General features: G+C 40.2%; 1 protein-coding gene across 4 annotated transcripts in view; it reads right to left on the minus strand.

Annotated features, from left to right (window-relative positions):
• si:dkey-178k16.1 (band 4.1-like protein 1) overlaps window positions 1-22,389 on the minus strand; it is a 47,835-nt gene extending 25,446 nt beyond the window's left edge. For all 4 annotated transcript variants that reach the window (XM_076878202.1, XM_076878200.1, XM_004554162.4 and 1 more), the window contains exons 1-3: window positions 22,251-22,389; window positions 6,579-6,667; window positions 6,147-6,296 (exon numbers count right to left, since the gene is read on the minus strand). In XM_076878202.1, the coding sequence (XP_076734317.1) occupies window positions 6,147-6,296; window positions 6,579-6,650 (222 nt within the window). In that variant the 5' untranslated portion in view covers window positions 6,651-6,667; window positions 22,251-22,389. The remainder of the gene's footprint in view (window positions 1-6,146; window positions 6,297-6,578; window positions 6,668-22,250) is intronic.
• Window positions 22,390-22,786: the final 397 nt, after the last annotated feature.

Raw genomic sequence — 22,786 nt, forward strand, 5'->3', positions numbered from 1 at the left:
CCATTTATTAGCATAAAATGACATTTAAAATTATGTGTGGTTCTAAGAAATGGCAAATAGATGCTCTATTAATGTGATTTTCAGTATTGTAGTGCAAAATTTGTGCCAACAAAGGTCATGAAATCAACTGGCAGAACAGTAAAAGAGAAGTTAATGTAACAGCCTCACAGGAAAAACATGTTACTATAGCTTTTTTATTTGTCATGTAAAACAAAGTTTTTATAACACAGTCATTTAAAGTGTATACTTAATGTTAAGCGAGCAGCATGGCAGTGCGTTGGTAGTCCATAGGTGCTGCAGAGAGCTTTTGTTGTAGCTGTGTGCTATCATTAGTGGGCAGTGGTGAAAATATGTGGACCATGCATTCCCCATATGTGGAATAGTCTTCTAATCAGGTGAAACTTCTGTGAGCTGAAGTGAAACTAAGTGTTGAAAGTAAGGAACGTGTCTACTCCAGTCACGGTTTCACAGGGAAACATAAAAAAAAATAAAATAAAAAAAACTTTTATGTATTTTCCATGCTTCCTTCTCTTGATGGTACACTTCACTGTCATTCCCTTTTATTTTCCACACAACTTTTTACCCAGTCAGCATTCTGCTTAAGCATGGTGTCATTGCCATGGGGCTACATGCTCTGTGCTAAATTTCCTTTGTAGAGCTTTACAAACAGACACCAGCTCTTAACTATATATTGTGCATTATGCAATTGATGGGCGACTGATGGGTAGAGGCTAACACAAGTGACTAAATAACTAGGTTTCACCTCAGCTAACGCCAGTCAGTGTATCCAATCAGTCCAAATTTTCTGATAAATAGCGTGGTTGCTGTGTGGCTAATAGTACTAACAGCCGATGCAAGGCATCATAGATTCTCAGGTTTTGATTAGTGTTGTATTTTACTGCTTGGGTTGTCGGCTGTTTCCACGTTATAACCACTAGCAAATCTACAGTAATAACTAAACACTTTGTGTGGGCATTAGCTAAAAGTTACAACTTAATATCATGTTAGCAAAAAAATGATTTGTGCAGTATGTGCACCATTAATCAATATTTTCCTACTATCAACTAACTACTCCCTTCCATCTGCCATGTTTTTCTGTATGACTCACTTCTCAGAGTTTTCTAATCTTGTTTTTCTTACTTGAGTGGGCATTCGCATGAATTTTCCCATTTGGATGCTCATTTTTCCAACTATTCCAGTGGAAGTGTTTTCGTGCCGCACAGCCAAGATTATAAAACTGTTTGAAAAGTGCCAAATATTATAAAAAGTAATTTTTGCACCTTAAGATCCTGGAAGGAGGGTGGAGTGAGTGCAACAAAATAATATAGATTGAAAGTATTTGAAAGTCTTTCAAGTTCAAGCAAGTGGTAAAACACTGCGGGTTACTACAAAGTCACAAAGTCACAGACTTCTCTTTTCTCCCCCACAAGGTATGAACAAAAACTGCTAAAGACAGGATTCAGACATTTTTTCAGCTCCATCACGAATACAGATAATCATTTCCAGTTCTCTGGTTATGCACCCTTATAGAGCACTTCAGTGAAAACATCACTCGCCAACTTTCTCTTACTGCATTCTGTGGTCCCCCCACATTATATCGCACTGAAATTGCTCTAACAATCACCAAGGAATCTATACGGCTGAACTGGGAAGCAAAGAGCACAATTAAATATTATTCATCCATTTCCTTCCACTTATCCAATTTCAGTTTGGGGGGAGGCTGGAGATTATTCCAGATGTCATAGGTCGAGTCCATCCTAAACAGGCCACTTGTGCATATCTATCTATTTTACCATCATCAGTTAACATAACATGTTTGTCTTTGGCAGGAAGGCAAAGAAACCGGAGTACTCGGAGTGAACCAATGCAGGCACAGAGAGAACACAAGCAAGATTTTTTTTTTGCGTACATACAGAAAAGTCTTTAACCAGCCTCGAACCCAGGATCTTCTCTTTGTGAGGAAACAGTGTATCTGCTGCACCATCACGCTGCCAGCAGTTATGTAACCTAATTCAGCATGTAACATTTTGTTGTAACAAACACATGTACACAATTCTTGTTTGTGAATATAACAGCTTATTTGAACAAATATCACATGTGAGAACTTTCAAACATGCAAAGTGAATTTCCACAATTCACCCTCAACCTTACTGCCAAAATATACAAAATATTATATAGTAATTATTTTTTAACTTTAATTGTTATTTTTATTAGGCCCTCAGATGGGTCAGTGATTGTCAGCAACATTAATTTTCATGCATTTTTATTTTTTGTACAGTGTCAGATTTTTTTTTTTCAAAAATTGATATTTGAGGTCCTACCTCCCAAAAATGCCACCTTCTCACAATACTTTAAAAGTATTATATAGTAATATTTTTTCCCACTTTAACCTGCTGAGACTTGAATTTTTTCATGGCATGCATTTTTAATTTCTCTTTGCTATTTGGGCTGATTGGGACCTGAATGTAAGAACAAAGAATTATCTTTTTACCTGATGTAGTTTCTGAGAAGAAGATATCAGGCCTTTGCAGAGCAAAATTTAGTATTGTGGTCTAGACAACCCACAATGTGATGTCCACATATGTGGATGCCAGGTCGTAGGAGGTTAAATCACACAGTTGTTTAAGACTACTTCAGCCGGAAATATAAATAGCAACTATTAATTATAGTTTTTAGATTATACCCCTTTTAAAGAAGAGGGTCTCCAGCTGAGATACAGGAGAAGGTGCAAATGGACAGACTGTGGTCTTTGCATATAGGTTTCCCACATGGTGCTGTCAGCACTTCTCTTTCTAACCATGCAAAAGTCACACTGCCTTAACATTGCAGCACCCTGCAGATTTGAACTGATTCCTTTTTTAGCCTGTAAATACCATCCAAAGTTTCTACCTCTGAAGCCTCCTCGATGTCAGCCTCAGAGTCCTCAGAAGAGGATGAGGTGCCATCTTCACACTCATAGTGCACGATCACTTCCAGAGCCTCCTGTGTGCTGTAAAGTCTACCCATCTCTAAAATGACTGTTCCTGCACTACTGCTCATACTTCTAAGCAAGGCTGCTGTGCAGCTGCATAAATTACCTGAGCAAGAACCAAAGTAAAGTCCAATTTTGTTTTGGTTCTTGCTGCTATGATATCTTTGAAGCTCTGAAAGGTTACTCATCATTTACTGTTACTGAATTAGTTAATAATGCAGAGTGTGGTAAGAGAAAAGGTGGATGTGGGTGACATCCACCCACAGTTCACTCCAACCTGTCTAGAAGAGCAAGTGAGGGGCTGTGTCATGCTGCATGTTAGAAGAAACGATGGAGAATACACTGCAGATGAGCTTTCAGCTTTCCTAAAGGGGGCAGAGCTTGATCCTACTGTCATGAATATTTTATTTGGTTTGACCGAGTCAACCACATGAACCTCACATTCATGAGCTGATGGTTCTTTTTGGAGTTGCTCTTTTCCGAAAACTCTGAACTATAGGTGTACAGTTTATACCAGACTTTTCTGAAGTTAGAAACGTCTGGTTCACCCCCAACCGGCCACCCCTCCCTGAGACCAAAGCACTTGCTCATAGGAGGTCATATTATGTTGGGGGGTTTTGTGTTTTCTTTGTGTTATTGTATGGTCTTTACCTTATGATACAGGCAGCCTTGAGGCTACTGTTGTTGTGATTTGGCGTTATAAAAAATTGAATTGAATTGAAGTGATTTGGATGAGAGTTTAGTTTTGCTAATGTGAACAAGAACTACATTTCTACAGTGGAAGTATGGGATAATTGAATGGAAGACTTTTTAAAAATATTGCAGTCATTCAGATAATGCAAAAACAAGGCAAATCTGAGCAGCATGAGCTCTTGAAATGTCAGCAGAGACTGCACCGAGTACAGGAAAGCAATCCCTGAGCAGCTTTTCAAACTCACAATCTCATGCAGTTGACCGTGAAAATTAACAGTATTTGTTGGGTTGGAACAGCAGAGAGTATTCTGTATAGCGGAATTTTAAGTGGTTAAAATCTGAGTAAAACTGGATTTTTATTCCAAAACCTAGCTGTTTGAGATGGCTTTGAGATCTTGAAGGCAGTGAAGTGTTATAAGCGGGTGGTGGAGTTCTTGCTTTAATAGTACAGCTTTGGTTAAAGCAGAACTATATAACTGAGCTTAGTCAACATCACTATGAATAGGAAGTTAAAATTGCTTCCCTTTTATTTCTCTGTTTTTTTTATTTTTTATTATCACGGTCGGTTTGCTTGGTGGACATCGTGACTCTAATTACAGAAGAAGTCTCCCAGCATTCATCATTCTGTCCCTGTTTGCCTTTTATGCACTGCTAACACACAGATACACACACTCCTATCCATATAACAATACAACCAGCACCCTCAGTATCTATCTCCTCTCCATCTTTTTTATACACTTCCCACCCCACTCTTCATCTTTTCCTCCTCCTCTTTCCTTCTCCCATTCCATTTTCTCCCCGGTCAAACATAAGAGCGCTCATTTGTCACCTGCATGGATTTCCTGTCAAAGCCCACTAACTCTAGTGTCACAGCCCAGATGACCTGAAGAAATGTGTGTGTGTGCGTATGCATGCACGTAACTAAGACAGAAGGAAAGATGGACGGGTTAAGCTGGAGTTAAATCTATGTGTGTGTGTGCCACACCGGGATTTCTGACAGATTTCTCTGCTCGTTGGCTCTCTTAAGTAAAATATGTGAGGTCAGGTGGGAGGCAGTAAGCTTTAAAAGGAATGCAGTTGACATGACTGAGGGTGACAGGAACCTCGTTCCCAGCCGCAACACACTCGATCAGCAGCAGGTGCCAGTGGGGCTCCAAACAGCTTTGTGATTCCTGCCCAGGGTTTCCCGCTGGTGTAAAATACCTCCTCTGACACCCTTCAGAAGTCAGTTTAGTCAGCGAGCAGATTAATTTTCTGCAACACTTGATCATGACAAGCATGTGAAATTCAAATAGATGGGGATCCACTGAGTTAGAATCATCTATTTACCAACACATAAGGCTACTGAGTCACGATTTACGGAAGCCTTGTCCCCCACAATGCGGAGCTTGTCTCACCTCCATCCATCCGTCTCCTCCTTCTCTCAGCGAGAATAGCAACAGTGCTGCATTTCCTGACTCAGTAGCACGTATTACCAAGGGAGACTAAATCCTATGGAGGTGTAACGTAGTGTGGTCTGCTGAGTCAAGAGCTCTTTTTCAACACTAGCTTTTTAAATATATATAAAAATATAATTTGCACAGCAAAAATCATGCATGCACGTGTGTTTTCAAGCACGGCAAAACAGCCACACTGCATGTCAACGGCGCTGCAAAGCAACCTTTTAAAATGGCGTTTTTCTGATCCGTTTTCTGCATATTTTGAAGAATTACTGCTGGTGAAACACATACTTAAGAGTTTAGGAAGGAAGCAGTGTCTTTCACTGTGAAGGTGAAAAGATGAGTTTAAAAGATAATAACTTTGTACCTATCAAATAATACCTGAGAGCACCGCAACAGCAAGGTCATATGTAGCAGTAAATAGCCCATCAAAGTAAAGTACTCTGGACTTAAGTAAAATAGAAAGAATTTAGAGTAGAGAGGAGGGTGGGAGCATTTTCATTTGTGATAATCACCAATAAGCAAAAATGGCAGAAATGAAGTAACAGGAGTGTGATACATTCCAGTAGAGCAAGGTCACTACTATTAAGGGCAGGTATGAGAACCCTCTTTGCTACTATGACAAATCTGCATTAAGAGTCAACAACAACAGCTTAGCCAAAATACGGGAATCGTTGCATTTGAAGGCAGACTGTGTAGTCAGACAGTCAGACTGCTACGCTGTATGTTAAAGCAAGGACAACATCAGATAATGTCATTACCAATCTCGTTATCTCTTCCTACAAATCTGATGCTTTTAGTTGATCTGTTCCATAAAGGAAAGGCTGAGTCATTTGTAAGTGAGATGCTTCATGTGCGTCTTGATTTTTTTCCACCGTGTTTTTGTTCATTACTAAATTATTGTTTTGCTTCTATTGATACACCAACCAAAGCTGAGTAAAGAAAGATTTTTACCATTTAGGCTTCTTTTTAATTTGATTTGCTTGGTTTTTCTCCCCCTGATGTATCATTTTCTTCTCAGTAATAAAAATTAAGTAGCATACCTCAACTGCGGTTTCATAGTCAGAGCCGTCAAGTAGGGTGACTTTGACAGGGACAGTCTTGGGCCGCTTGGAGCTTTTCTGGGGGGATTTGGAGGCTTTGCTGGGGGTCTTCTCTGAGTTATCGTCCATATCCCCCTGGTCCTCTGGAACCTGGGAGAGGGAGAATCCTATCTCTCAGTGAGTGAGCTTAAAATTTGCATTTTGTCTTTTATTTAACTGTTTGAATTTTTAGTCTTGCCCTTAAAAAAAGACTTAAATTATTTGATCATATGAGGCAGTCATCAAATGCATGTCGTGTGAGCCGCTGCTCTAAGATGTTAAGTTAGTGGCACGGGCAGGATGGGCTCACTGCCTTGCATATCAACGAGAAAGCCGGAAGGCCCCTGAGTGATTGAGAGGCTTGAATAAAATGATCTACAGCTGTGCTCCCACCTGATTGGTTCTCCTGGCGTCACCCTCCATCGCAGTCTTCATTTCCCCAGCCAAAGCCTTCTCTGTTGTCATAGAAATGGATTACAGTCCTGCAACCACACATAAACATGTTCTGTCAACATCAAATCTCTTCATGCTCCAAAAACTAGTGTGAAGTGTTCACTGCTATTAAAATCCCAAACTGCCTATAGAGTCCTGATGGATTTCACTCATGACATGTAAGCAAAACTGCACAGAGCATTCTGAATCTTCACTTAAGCTGGACTTTGGTGTAATGAACAACCACAGGCATCCATTTCAACTTCCTGTGCAGCTGACAGCTACTATGTTTGGTATCTTTAATTATCCTTTACGGCTGCAGAGAATGACCATTGTTTTTAATGTGTATGGTTATTGGATTGTGTGCAGAGAGATCTTGACGGGGAGGAGAAAAAATAAAAAAGGGGCAGCTCAGTCAGTGCTGGCTCACAGCCTCCCACAGGAGCACTCTGCATGAAGAGCGTTTGGCTTCAGGACGCTCCTTCTCATGCTAGCAAAGGAGATAGCATAAATTACATCAACCAGAGAGTCCCGCAGCAACACACAGGACAACAGACACACTGTGATAGGAGAATGAGAAAGAAAATAAGGTGAAAGGAGGGAAAGAGGACACTGATATCAGTCTGACGATGAGACAGGACAAAGTAGCAAAGAAAAAAGGTTATGAGGCAAAAGAGACCAGAAAGAGGAAAAGAGATGAGTTAACATACAAGACTGCTGCTACAATATCCGGGAGAGCTACAGACAGATGGAGCTTGTCATTTGAAGGTGACCAGTGCTATACCCAGTTTGACTCCTGCACAGTGCTTTTTCTCCACGTGACGTACAGGAAAATGGCTCATATTCAGATTGGGTGTTACAGATAAGAAGAATGAATTAGGTAAGATAAAGCCCTGAGGGAGACTATAGCTTTTCTCTGAAAGGTGAGGACGGGGTCATGGGTTTATGTGAGCTTTAGATTCAGGGTAAAATTTGAAGATTAAATTGGAAAATTTCTACAGAAATACGAGCTGTTTAAGTTCTTAAGCTGAGCTAATTTGGACTGCGACGGGCCAGTATCAGTGCCGAGTTTTAACAATGTCCCTCTTTTCCCCTGTCCTCAAACATACATGATGATAATTGCCGAGTTATTAGTGATGACCCTTTATATACTTTATCTTGAAGTACTGCGCTGGAATTTTTCAATCTCAAGATGGCAGTTGCAAGCAAGGAGTGCATACATTACTCTGTAATGTAACAATTCCCACTTAAGAAACTCCAGAATATGCAGCAGTTAATATTCATTACTAGTATAGTTATAGTAGAGTAAATAAAAATAGGGATTAGTGAAAAAGAGGCATGTGAAGCACTGATAAATAGTATAAAGGTGCAGAAGAGAAGTATATTTGGTCCTATAATGGCCAGCAAAGTGTTTGCAAACCATTAAAGTGGTGGTAGTATTACAGTACAGTAGCATTTTTTTCTTGAAAAAAAAAGAAAAAAAAAAAAAAGAGGTGGGGGAACTAATTTGCATTTTTTCCCTCAACCAGCTGCCTGATGACACTTCTGTGTTTACAATTCTGGAGTCTCGAACACAGCACATCTCAGCTTTCATGATAGGTCAGTCTCACGCTGCATAATCAAGCCAGATCAAAGAGGAGTGCAGTCTGGCTCTTGGACGGCTGCAGATGTCACACGCTCTATGCAGTGAATCTCCACAACTTTCAAGGGCCTGCAGGTTTTTAAATTAGTTTATTTAATGAATAATAATATAATTGGTTACAAAATGTATTCTCATTAGGGCAGCATTTTCACTCATAGCAGGAAGGTTTTGATTTCAAACTTGTTCTCGGTGAGTTCCAGCTTTATTTCCACGGTCCGGTCCAAAGACACTTCTGTAAGCTCACTGCGCTTCTAAACTGGTTCGAAGTATAAGTGTGGGTCATCTCTTCGTGTTAACCTTGTTGTGAGCAAGGTTAACACAACACAACTTTAATATAGCTAATGGGTAACAACATCATTGTTCAGATTTACGTATTTTCTACAATATTTGTGAAATTTGCCTTGTAAAACTTATATTAATGCAAAGCCTTGACGTCAGAGTCAGACATAAATACACATAGCGGGCAGATAAATAACAAAACAAAAAATTCTGTTCAGACAGTGCAGGCAGGAAATATGGGACAGAAAGGTGGATGACATGTAACAAACACCTCCAAATCAAATAGGAGGCTTCAGGGTTATTTGATGAGCTTCTTAGACATTTCTTATTAGAAATACAATCTTCTTTAAAAAAAGATTCAATTGCTGTTTTGTACTCAGAAACAAACTGAAGACGATTCAAATCCCCAAGTCCATTGTTTTACTCTCACATCTATTTCTAATGTAATCCAACTTGTACATCCACTCACGTGAGCCAATCAGATCTGCCCACTGTAATACACGCACTCAGTGTGAATGTCATCCCCATGAGGCAGCTGTCAGAACAATGTGTCTGTGAATCACAAGCGAGCTTGAGAGGAATCCTAATAGATCAGTGTCAGAGACTTTAGGCCGCTCATTTCACACACATCATGATTGTGAGGCCAATCAATTTTTTCATTTGGGTCACTTTATGATTCAATCACTGCAAGTCCACATCAGTTCTGGTCTCCGCACACCTAATCATCTGTGTGAGTGAGATGATGGAGGCTGAGATGTGTGTGAGGTGTGAGCCGTTGCTGTTTCTTACACACAAAAATCCAATGACAGTCAGCATCTTCACACAGACTCCTTTTAAAGGTCTTTCTCTGCAAAATCATCTGGGGCTCTTTGGTCCTTGAACTTCAAACAGCGAGCATCAGGGAACGTCTTTGTGAACTATGACAGTATGTCGCAGGTGAAGCTCAGAAGCTCAGAAAACATTGTTCAGGACTGAGGGCCTCCAAAAATAGTTGCATTTACATAACTTGTGTCTTTACAGAAATACCTTTTATTATTTATAATTTGTGGTATTTATACTTTAACATTTACTGGACAGCATGTGACTGAATTAATCTGAAAGAAAACAGAAAATCAGTGAATATGGAAAAGTGCTTATGTTGGTTATATAACTAATGTACTGTACGCTAGTACTCACAGATATCACTGTTCTGCAGATTTTAGCATTTGTTTGAGTCAGACAACTAAAATAATCCCAGACAGCTCTTCCTCTCTGCTTCCACAGTTATCTATTAAACTCGCATTATGTGGGCACTGTAGTACACGTCTGTGGAAGTGGGTGTGATGCAGATGTTTTTCTAGGCTAACCAAACAACTGCACCTACAACTAACTAAGGTTGCAGAGGCCCAAAGTGCTGTACTACTGATCTTGTCAGATACTGACATGCCTCATTATCTTCACCATTTTTCTTTTCATGCGGAAAAGAAAGTTTTCACATGACTCTGAGCAGTTCTACACCCTTACTGCTTTCATAGGAACTGAGAGGGTAAGAGGCAGCCAGGAGCTGCTAATTAAAATGATCATTAACGAATGTGAACACATCTATAAAAGTAGATGTTTTGGCAGAGGTCAGAGCATGATATGCTTATGTAATACATATTGGACAATACAACCACCAGCTGCAAGGAAAAATTTTGTATTTGCCAAATGGGTGCTTGTGGTTCCTAGAGGTTGCTGGCTCTTATTGAGTGAAATCACATCAATAGAAGGTACAGTGTCAAAAACCTCCTGGTGTCTGAATTGTAGTGCTTCATGTTTGTTTACAAATACTCACTAACTACTGTGCTTGTACTTGTAGTAAAACTTGAAAATGTGCAGCGCAAGACAGAAATAGAGAAATGTTGCCGTAAAGTATGTTGCACCTTTGTAATACTAGTCATGATCCACATGCTGTCAGATGGTCATGCACCACAGAAGCCCCACCCACACTAGGCCTGTGTGGGTGGGGCCTTATTTGCTTGATCCTACACCATCACCATGAAGTCACATGATCAATACGGTGTACAAAAACACAAGTATGTGTTGTTTGGAATGGTTACCAGGATAAAAACCTCTTCTCTCTAAAACAGGGGTGGGCAACTCCAGGCCTCAAGGACCTGCAGGTTTTAGATGTGTCCTTGAACCAACACAGCTGATTTAAATGACTAAATTAGCTCCTCAACATGTCCTGCAGTTCTCCAGAGGCCTGGTAACAAACTAATCATGTGATTCAGGTGTGTTGACCCAAGGTGAGATCTAAAACCTGCAGGACACCGGCCCTCGAGGCCGGGAATTGCCCACCCCTGCTCTAAAAAGAACATGGCAGTATGGCTTAGGTTTGGAACATCTGGAACAATGAAAGTGGTGGAAATGTCTGGACATAATCTAAGGAGCTTGGAAAGAAAGCGACTGAACATCTTCAAGTTTCTTGAAGATGTTTCACCCCTCATCTGAGAAGCTTCTTTAGTCCTAAAACCAAATGTTGGAGAGTCCCAGGTATTTAAACCTAAGTGGGAGCTGTCCCTTAGGGGGGTCGTTGACCCACTATTGATTATGTGCTGCATCACATGAGTCAAAGCGTGAAAAAAAGCATGGATCATTATCAGCAGAGGTTTCGGGTAAAAGCACTGTGAGACCTTGCCTCATTCAATTGTGCCCAAAAATCGACAGAGGAGACAGATGGTTTGAAAGAAGAGTTAAAGAGGCCATCTATGTCTACTGTGAGCAGCAATCTTTGAATAGAAGGGGTTTCTTACAATACCATCTGTCTGCCATCTACAATCCAGTTTGCCTCCCCAGGCACCTCAAACACCACTCACATCTCGCTTCAGGTGATCTCAACAGGTCACATGATAAGGTGAAGCAAGGTCTCACAATTGTTTTATCCCAAACCTCTGCTGATAGAAGGGTCATGATGTGGGCTTTGTTGTTGTTGCAGCCACAGAACATGAGCATGTTGCTGTTGAACTATTAATTCCTCTGTATACTATTCTAGATGAATCTGACACCTGAAGTTTGGCTAAACTTTGGTGATGCAACAGTACAATGAAACCAAGCACAACTACAAATCTGCCAAAGGATGTAAGTGTTGCAACGGACCAATCAAAATTCAGACCTCAGCCTAAATCAAATGCTGTGGTGGACCTTAAGAGAGCTGTGCATAAATGGATGTCTGCGAACTTCCGTTAACTGAAGTAACATTGTGGGCCAAAATTCCTCCACAATTTAAGCAACTGATAAAAAAAACAAAACATGATTGCTTCAAGTTTTTGCTGTCAAAGTTCTGTAAAAACTCTCTGTTTCATGACCACGTTTGCTATATGCAAGGCAGGCAGTGTAAACTGGATTGTATATCATTATAAAAGTGATGAAAGTCAGAATAAACCTGTCAACCAAACACTAAAAAGAATGAGGTGCTTTTACCTTCAGCTCCACAGCTCTGCAGGTAACATAAGTATAAAATGGTAAAATGATCTCCATGGGTTTGTCACTAATAATGACTTTTTTTACACTGCTAGTAGTAACTTGAGTTTTTGCTATAATAAACACATCAAATCCATCTCACACTTCCTTTCATTCCCTTTCTCTTGAGAGTGTCGTGTAAAAAGAAAATAATCTTAAAAATGTCTAAAATGAGTCTTCTGATGTTTCTGTCTTTAGTCGCCTGGCGAAGACAAGTTTCAAAAGCAAGTAGAAAACCCTTTAGCAGCAAGTTTGCAGAGGTTTGTTTATGCACAGCTCTCTTAAGGTCCCATCACAGCATTTCAATTAGGCTGAGGTCTGGACTTTGACTGGGTCATTGCAACACTTTGATTCTTTTCTTTTTGAGCCACTCTGTTGCAGATTTGCTGCTGTGCTTGTTATCACTGCCCTGTTGCATGACCTGGTTTCAGCCGGTCTAGCTGTCAGTTTCATCATTACGTGTTTGCACTGATACGCTATGTTTGGGTTTCTCCTAACGTAGAGCTGCACATTTTGGTCTCTTCTGTCTAAATGGCATTGTTCCAGAAGTCTTGTGGTTTTTTCAGATGCAACTTTGCAAACCTAAGATTAGCTGCCAGGATCTTTTTAGAGGGAAGAAGCTTTTTCCTGGCAAATCTTCCAGCCTTTTTCTAATTGTACTGTTATGAACTTTAACAGGTAACATAAATATGTAACAATATTTATTTTAATGACCATTAAAGGTGAATAATGTCAGTAAGAATTGTTGACCTTCATAAAGGTACAGTATATTATTAGGTATTTGCCTTAAAACATTAGCTATGGGATGTTTTGATTCAGTTTAGTTGCATACTATTTGCATTTTACTGTTGTCAATACAAAGTGAGTCTGATTTATAGACCTTATGTATTTGATTTGCAGAATGTAGCTTCATCCTTATCCTCTGATAAGGATGAAGCTACATCTTTATCCGGCTGACTCGTAACTGTTAACTCTAAGTAAAATTTCAAATAATTTGGGAACCATAACTCAGTTTCAGTAATACCTCCAAGGGTAGCTCTTACGGCATTAGATGTTATATATGGTCCAAGACAGTTGACTTTAATTGTTCTTGCTTCTGCATTTCTGTGGGTTTTTTTGTGTTTTTTTTTTCTTCTTTTGTTGTTTCTTTTTTAAAATCACATTTGACATGTCTGTGAAATACTTTTTCTTTTTGGCTAACAAATTAAAGATGAGAAACATCTAACATCTATGATTAAGTGTAGCGCTGACTGCCAAAAAGAAAGGATCTTATCTTCAAATGAAATATGCTTTGTCTGCACAAGAAACACTGCCAGCTTAAATGTGTTCCAAAACACAGCACGTATCAATAAGATTAGCTGCATTTAGCTTATCAGTCAGTTATTGAAATTCTTTTCTTTCACAAGACAGACAAGCAAAATTCACACAGTCAAACTCACGATCTTCACAGTCCCACGTACACATACACAGACAGAATTCACTCACCATGTCTTTGTATCTCTGGAGACTACTTCCTCTGTGCTACATTCCAGTCCACACAGGAATCATTACTGAGCACCTCAAATGTGTTAGCGAATGCTTGGATCAACTGCAAGCGTTTCAAACTCACTCAGCTGAAAAAAGTCTCAAACTGCAGAGTATTAACTTCACGCCAACAAAAAGAAGCAAAAAGCAGACAACGTGACAGTCCGAGCACTCATCATCTGCAGCAGGGCAGCTCAGATAAATTGCCAGATAGTAAAACACATGATGGCTGATCATCTAGGGCAAAATGATGTCCACAATGCGCCATTTACTGCAACCTGACTGAGTTCATTTGTCTTCATGCCAGTTTTTCAAAAAGCTTGTCAATTTAGAAGCGCCCCAAAACTGATGTCTTCAGGCAGGCATTAGTTGCCCACAGGCCCATCCTTCACTTGCAGATGGGCAGAAGAAATTTGTCAAATATAGCGTCTCAAAAATATGTCACAGCAGAGCAGGGGAAGCACAGGAATGACAGCTTGTGGATTCCTTTCACTTCTCAAGCACAGTATGCTGTCAGGAAATTGTGCATGTGCTAACAGCGTCAAGTGTTTGCCTTCCTCCAGAGTATACTGGGGAAAAAATAAGTCTAGTGTGTGAACAAATCAGTGACAAAAGCAGCAAACAGTGTCATCAGCACTTCTTTTGCTTACAATATCAAAGCTCTGCAAGAAACTTGTTTTGGGATTTGGGATTTTTTTTTCTTTTGCAACAAAGAAGCTCAAGGAAGTTTCACAATCCTGTACTAAAAAAAACCACATTTTTAAATTCATGCTTGTGGTTTTAACCAAAACAATAGACTGTGATAAGAAATACTTCCAAAAACATAAGGTTTGCCTGTGACAGCGGATTGAATGCCGCCAACGGCTCTGTTTTTCAAGTTTTAGACCAAGGTAGCATTTAAATATGTAGCTCAGACCTGCCTACTTGAATAAGTAAAGAGGCCTAGTCGCCCAGTTCAATTTAATCAAATCTGGTGTCGCTGTCTCTGGAAGAAATGCACCATCCTCTCAAGCATTTCTTGCAACATCCCCGGAGGGGTTCAGACTTTACTTCTTTGCACTGACGGCCTTATTTGCAAATGTAATGTGTTTCCATACAGACCAGTGATTTAGCGGCATGAAAAAAAATTGACCACAGATGCTTAAAAGGTTGTCTAAACAGAAAAAAAAAAAACTCCAGCATTGTAGCATGTGGCCTGCAGCCTACACAGAAACTGACCTTGAATTTCATCGGTGGTACTTAAAAGCATTTAAAGATGTCCTTCTAGAATACATATGAAAACATTTGCATAGATACTAGAAAGATTAATAGAAATTATATAAATGAAAGGCAGGGATGGGCAACACTTCAATTAATTGAATTCACTGATTGTTAGATTTGAGTTATTAACTCATTTTTTAATTCTGTAATACATCAATTTAGAGTTGAGATGAAATATTATTTTGCTAAAACAAATACAACCTGTCTGTTTGTGCAGTGTTTTAGGAGAAACATTTTCTCGCCTATTAATATGAATTCAGGTCTCTTCTTTTGTTCAAGTGTGCAAGAAATCCTCAGGGAGTAAACTGGATTGTGCTGCTAGCTTAATGGTTTTCTGGCACTTTTTTGGAGGTAATCCCCCCCCCAAAAAAAAAAAACCAAACAACAACAGCAAACCACTCAGTGCTTATTATTAGATGTCACCCGTCCAGAGGGACCGGTAATTCACCATGGTGACACACCTGCAGCTAATAGCGTGAGGATTCTTGGAAAATAAAAGTGACACCCCACTGTTACTTCTCTGTTGGGTTTATGGACTTCGTATTTAATTTAGGTGATGTCCATGTTAGTGGTCTGGCTGTAAGGAAACATGAGTTCATACATCTTTCTTTTTTCTTTTTACATATTTAGATCTACTTAGCCACAAGAAGCTCGGTAATTTTTACCGTGTAGAAAATGCCTCCAGCTGCTAGACCATTTATAAAATAAAATACGTTTTGCATGCTTTAAAAAAAAATAAAAAATAAAAAAAAAAACTCTCTATGCTTCCTCGTGTAGTGTATAATGAACAGTGTACCCACAATATAACTGCCTTTTATGTTAACAATGTGCATCTACACACTCACTTGTAAAAAATATGCACTGTAGTAGCATAAACTAAAGTACTGTATCTACACAGGAATCCAGAGAAGCCACCCACTGTATTACCCAATCACCGTTCATTCCTCACTGAGCTTCGCCTTTTTTTTTTTTTCAAGCTGCTCCCTCCACATCTCGGCTTTATAATCAGTGGCTCTCTTCTAATGGCATACACAGCCAGTCCATCAATCCTTAAGGGCAGAGGCTGGCTCTGGGAAACCAGGTATAGGACAGTGGGGGTTGGGAAAGAGGGAGTGGCAAGATGTCCTTGTTCAGGAGAAACCACATACACACATTCTCCAAACCTTTGGCACTCAGCAGTCTTGGAGGCAGATTGCGTAGCACGACTGTTAAGTCTGCTGCAAATCATGTCACACCACAGCCGAGATAAATGATACGACATCCAAATCAATGAGGCAGCAAGTTCATCCTCCCAAAGAGAAAGCAAGCCCAGAGGGAGTGATGCTACCTGCATCTACATAGCATAAGCACTCTCTTTTGGGAAGAGTTAACAAAGGGAATTACAGGGTTTAGCACAGATGCTGTGCTTCAGTGCAGAGTTCCACTTTCTTGAGCTGATGCAAAAAGACAGACTGTGTGATTGGAAACTCATCTGTGTGTGCTTCATTATCACTTGGAGTCAAAGAAGGTGGCGAATGTGCGTAGCAAAATTATTAGAGCAGGGGGTTTGGGGCGGGTCACTGTAAAGTTAATCCTCGCTGATTAAAACAAATCAAGCAGGGAAATCTCTCAAAATGAGCTGTCAAAATGCATCATTTGATTTATGCGATGACTAGCTTAGAGATTAATCAGTTTACATGAGTAAAACAGGCACCGCCTACCATTCAACACTAATATGTACTCTTATGTATACTCAGTAAAGGAGGTCAATGTACTTAACATAACTTGGGAATAGTTTTAAGGTCAAACGCTGTTTGAATTCCTAGAACAGGAATAAAATATTTCTTGCTAACCTAGAAATTCTTACTGCTAACCTACTAGATAAACATTATTTTGAGAAAAAAAAAACATGACTGAACAGATGCTTATGTAGGTGACACCTACTGTTAGGCATGTTGACATCCCATTGATTCATACAAATTGTCCAAACAATCAAGCATGCTGCCCTGGTTCACATTCACAACAAGACAGAGAAAGGAAGATTGCAGACCCTACGTATCATTTTTATGTAGCTTTCTACAGAATGTGTAGAGTATGAAATAGCTCGTTTTTAGCAGCATATCATTTACTCCCTCTAAATGCTGGATCTCTCAACTGATAACACACCTCCACTGAAGATATACAGTTATGCGGAAAATAAAGCTTTCACAGCCCTCTATGCAGTCCTATGAAAAACTAAGTACACCCCATGATTTAGTAGCTTTTAGAACCACATTTGGCAGCAATAACTTGAAGTAGTCACTTGAGAGGCTGCCAGTTTAGCTCACTAGGTTGAGCAGGTGACCCATCTGCTGTAAGGCTAATACAAAGAACTGGGTTCAAATCTGACCTGATCCCATTTGCTGTGTACCTCCCCTTGTTATCTCTCCCTAGCTTTCCTATCTTCTCTGCACTTAACAGACGCCAAAATATACGCAAACAATAATTTTCCTGTCTTTATCAGTCTCGCACATCATTTTGGAAGTATTTTGTCCCCCTCTCCCTTACAACATTGCTTCAGTTCATTGAGGTTTGTGGGCATTTGTTTATGCACAGCTCTCCTGGACCTTGACTGGACCATTAAATACTGGATCATTGTCCTCCTCCGTGAAGCGATACAAGCCAAGCTTTAGCTGTTGAACAGATGGCCTCACTTCTGGCTCTGGAACATTTTGGTCTACAGAGTTGTTCTTGGTCAACTTAAGTTGCCCAATTCATGTGGCTGCAAAATAAGTCCGAATCATCAAACCTCTAACACCATGCTTGACAGCTGGTATGAGGTGTTTGTGCTGATACACAGGCGCCTTGTTTGGTTTTCACCAAAAACGGCGCCTGTGCGTTCTGCCCAAACAGCTCTACTTTGGTCTCGTCTGTTCAAAGGACATTCTTCCAAAATCTTGTGGTTTGTCCAGATGCAAGTTTACAAACCTAAGCAGAACTTCCATGTTTTTTTTAGAGAAAAGAGGCTCTTGGCAAATCTTCCAAGCAAGACATAGTTGTTAGTCTTTTTCTCTTTTTCTATTTGTGCTGTCATTAATTTTTTTACGTTAACATGCTAACAGAGGCCTGCAGAACCTAAATTGCGGCTCTTCTGTTTTATGCAGTTCCTATAAAACTGCATGATCTAACTGTCTGGAGTGAATTTGCTGGGATGTCTGCTTCTGGGAAGACTGCAGCACTGTGTTAGTGCCCACCTCAAGAGGTCAGGACCAAAGAACAGTTTTTACTTGCTGATATATCAGTTTTATAAAGTGCCATGCCAGGGTGCTACTTACCCTCTGAATTCCTATGAAAGCAGTAGGGGTGTGCTTAGTTTTTCCACATAATTGAATGGAGTCTTGTGAAAACTTTCATTTTCACATGACTATATGTTGTATGCAGATCTGCAGGAACGTACTTGGTTTTTGTTTTATACTTAAAGTCTAATTGCCAAAATGCAAACTGGATCTTCATCTTTCTATTATTATTTTTTTAAAATACCTTTTTTTAGTAAACAATGGCTGGTTGACAAAATTGGAAGTCTGCGCCTCAGTATCCATTATTCCAGATATTGACTGCTTTCACCAGAAATACTGACTGTTGCTCCTAGAGGGATAGGTCAGCAGAGAAGCTGATTGTTTTCCCAGGTTGCTGAGTGCATGACTTCATATGCTGTAGGTATTCCTGTGAGTATGTTCATTATGTTTACCTTCCGTATAATTAAGCAGTGTGGGCATCGTGATAACTACAGTTCTGAATAAAGTAATTATTTAATTATGTGCAACTTAATCCATACGCATGTAGCCCCTTCACCACCCAAATTAAATCTTTTCCCCATTTCATGTATTCACATGTATTTTAGCAACCTTTACTAAAAAGGTTAAACGGATAAAAACAAGACACAGCTTCATTCTTCACTGTCACAGGAAAATGACAGGCACGCTGTACACAGCACAATCTTTTTTTTCCTAATTGACCACAAAGGAGCGTGTCTCCACTAACGATAGTTAACACTGAGGCATCAGGCGTGCCTGTTTAAAATTCAGTTACCATGGGAACCCTAGCCTAACATCGTCTGTCAAGCGTATCAAAATAAGATAAAGAAAATGACAAAAAAATGAGAGAACAGCCTGTAGGCATTATTTTGCTAGTTGACACATACACAATGCGTGAGAGGGAAGAAGAGGTGAACCATCACATGGCACTGAACTCAAGATTGTGACAGCTCGTGTAGAGGTAGGCATGCTGAAGTGGTGGGTGAAAGAGGATGACCAACAGTTTCAAGTTGGATGTCAGGCTTGTAGTCTGCATTCAAATGCCTGTCGTGAACACAGGAGGTCAGCCGAACAAGATGTAGATATATGGCAGTGTATCGCTTTGGAGGGATTATGTTTGTGTTTGATCATACAAGACACAGAAATAAGTTAGACTAGTGTTTAATCGCGTTACACCCTTGGGGAAGAGAATATTTTTGCTTTACAAATCTGATCTAACCATATCAAATGTGATATACAACGCAGCTGTTAAAGTGGTTATTTTATGGCTTTCAATACACTGTAAATGGCAACATGGTATTCTCAGTACATGTCATAGGTCTTCAAGCTTCTCATCTGATCATACCTCAAAATAAATGTCTGTCTTTATGAGTAGTTTGAAAATTCACTTTCATGATTATAATAAAGCTGTACAGCACTTTTTCAGCCCAAGCAAAATCGAGCAAGCCACTCTACTTTTAAGATTAAACTTGAAGCTTTTGTTATTGATGAAGCGTATGGTTAGAGCTGGATCAGGTGATCCTAAAACCCCCCTACAGGCCTAGGTTGCTGTGAACATCACAATTTTCACTGAGCATTTCTTCTTCACCTCTTTTCACTCTCTTTGTCTTCATACCCCACTCTGTACTTAATCATTATTACTAAACTCTGGCTCTCTGCAAGTGTTTCTTTTGTCTCGTCTCCCTCCCCTCACTCCTAGCAGGTCATAGCCCCTCCCTAAGCCTGGTTCTGCCAGAGGTTTCTTCCTGTTAAAAGGGAGTTTTTCCTTCCCACTGTCACCAGGTGCTTGCTCATTGTAGATCTTTACCTTACAATATAAATCACTTTGGGGTGACTTGTTGCGACTTGGTGCTATATAGATAAAATTGAACTGAACTGAATTACCTTTACAGTGTCTGTTAGGTTTTAGAAGTTACAATGCTTTACCTCAGAAAATGCATTTATGCAGGTTCTAAGATTATTATGATGATTATTGATTTTTTTGTACCTGTGTCAAACTGTGCAACCAATTGTTAAAGGAGGGATCTCCAAAAGAAAAACAAATGATGTGATGTCTTCCTAGATCGGGCATTGTCTACTGTCGCACATCATTTGTGATGATAATACAGTGACAGCTTATTACATGCTGCTTGTTATCCATAATATGTCTTTGAAAGCTCCTGTTACTTCGAAGCAATATGAGTTTATCCTGTGGAGAATTCCCCGTTGGCTGTGAAAAGACCACTGGCTATGCTTCAATGAGCTATTACAAATCGATCATAGGATGACTTAAAATAGGACTCAAGGGAGAATTGCATCAATGTGTGCTAGTCTAAACAAGCACTCTTGCTGAATTTAGGTGCATAAAAAGACACATACGAAGGTGTTTCCCGTCAGCCTATCACATGATGAACTAAAAGGATGTGTGTGTGTGTGTGTGTGTGTGTGTGTGTGTGTGTGTGTGTGTGTGTGTGTGTGTGTGTGTGTGTGTGTGTGTGTGTGTGTGTGTGTGTGTGTGTGTGTATTGATTGGTGACAGACTGCACAGAAGCTGCACATTAACCAGAAAGTGTGAGACTTGCATATAACCTTGCAAGTCTCACACTCTTAGTTTAGGAGTTCGCTTGAATATCTGCTACCTGTCACACATTAGAGGAAGTTGCTCTGTGGAAAATGTACCATGTAATTCTCTTACTGTACTGCTTGCAGTCAAACTTCTAGCAGCACCATGACAAAAACCTATATAACAGTTATTCAATATTTTTTTCCTGTAAGTGTTCACCTAAACATACATCTACACAAAGAGGCATTGCTCTAAATGAGGGACGCGAGGAGCACCACTATGACTGCGTATAGTTACGATTGTTATATGCACCAGGGAGACCAAAAGTGGATCAGGTGAAAGGAAAATGAGATTGGAGGATGCATGAAGGGACAGAGGTGTGATGGACAGATGGATGGATTTTAGATCTATTTTTCCCCCCTTCTTCACTCTGCCTTCTCAGTTTCTGAAATTCTGAGTCTCGGAGATACTGTAGCCTGCGGTGTGGCTGCAAACAAGCCAGAGACACAAGGACTGGCAGTCTGTTTGAGTATGTGGGTGAACAGAAGGAGGCATTACTTATGATGATAACTTTTTGGAAGTGTTAAAATAAAGCTTGTGTTGTGGTTATTTTATGTTTTTGTGTGTATTTTGCTTTGCTTTCTTTTTTACTGTTTGCCTCGGTGAATTCTCTTTGTTGTTCCTCTGCTTGGCAAACTTTTACTGTAGCAGCTGAGCTATTAAGTTCTCTATGAAAAGGAGACGGGAAGGGGGAGGGGTGATGTAATAACTCATTGTTTTAATCAATCTTTAGCTCTGATGTGCAGTTTACAGATTCCCCTTGCGAAAGTGAGCAAATTTTAAAACCCAAATTTTCAAAATAATGGCATAAAAATGGACAATTACCCCCTACACCTGTTGCCTTTTTCTGAAAACGCAATTTGAATCAGTGCCACTTTGCACCTTTTTTCTTTATTCATTGTTATAAATGTGCCGTTTCAATCGAAAAAAGTAACAACTGCCGTCCTTCTACTTTCCGAGCATTTTCATTAAATAGCCCACTTTTAAACAGTGCAGTTGACATATTCAGGAGACCTTTCCCTTGCCTCGGCGCCCACGCCTGCCCCCTCTGCCACACCCGCGACAATACACTTCAATTAGCTCATTATCTTGAGCATCAGCTGTTAGCTCCATAGACATAGAGAAATAATAATCCTCTCTCTCTCACACACACACCGGCATTTCCAAGAATAGGTCTGAACAATTGTACGTGGGTTGTATGTTTTTAGCGAGGGAGCTGACCAGACGTTATATGATTCAGTAAGCCGATAAAGGTGCACTTGCTTCTTGCTGGGCCTTGATATGCATGGAATAAAGGGTGCCCTCATTCCATGCAGCTTATTAAACCAGCCTGCCGACCATATTGGTCGTATTAAGGCTAATGTGGCAACACCCTCTTCATCCGCCCATGACACTTGAGGAACAAAAGCAGTGTCTTTACGGAGCATGCAGGACGCGTATTCGCGCAAAGCTATAATCACCGGTGTGTGTGATGCTTCTCGCCTCCAATGTCACTTCGTAATACCCGGTAAATGCAGCATGCACCTGTTCCGCTGTCATCCGCGTCGTATGAGACAAACAAATAAACATGCATACCTGTCCTGTCAGAGCTGGGTGTCAGGCTTCAGCCCAGATTCTGATCATTGAGATGAAGGGAACTGGAAGACGGACGCCGCCACCGCCCCGGAGAGCCTTTTTCTCTGCCTCGGGAGATGCAGCCCTGCAGGCTGGGACGGAAGATAGGCACAAGCCGGCAGGGATGGCTAGCAGTCGGAACGGCTAGGAGGACAGAGGAGAGGCGGTGTAAGCAAGGGAACTCCTAACGTCGTGCGTAATGTGAGGACCGCTCTGCTCGTGACACGCAGCGTGTCTTATCACTTGCTTTACTGGTTTTCGGGTCATCTTATCCCGCTGTAAGGCTCAGTAATGGGGGGTGGGGGGCTGCTGGCTGGAAAAGAATTAATTCTATAGCCTAATTTCACTGTAATCTAATAAATTACAAAAGCCATTAGTAAATTTGGAAGATTATAAAAGAATTGAGTGCAGTTAATATAGATGCTTACTGCATTATAGGGAGGAATTATATGCGTGTTGTCTAGTCATATGTTATCACACTTAACGATCACTTAAAA

Source organism: Maylandia zebra, linkage group LG20 (assembly GCF_041146795.1).
Source record: "Maylandia zebra isolate NMK-2024a linkage group LG20, Mzebra_GT3a, whole genome shotgun sequence".
NCBI classification, from domain to species: Eukaryota; Metazoa; Chordata; class Actinopteri; order Cichliformes; family Cichlidae; genus Maylandia; species Maylandia zebra.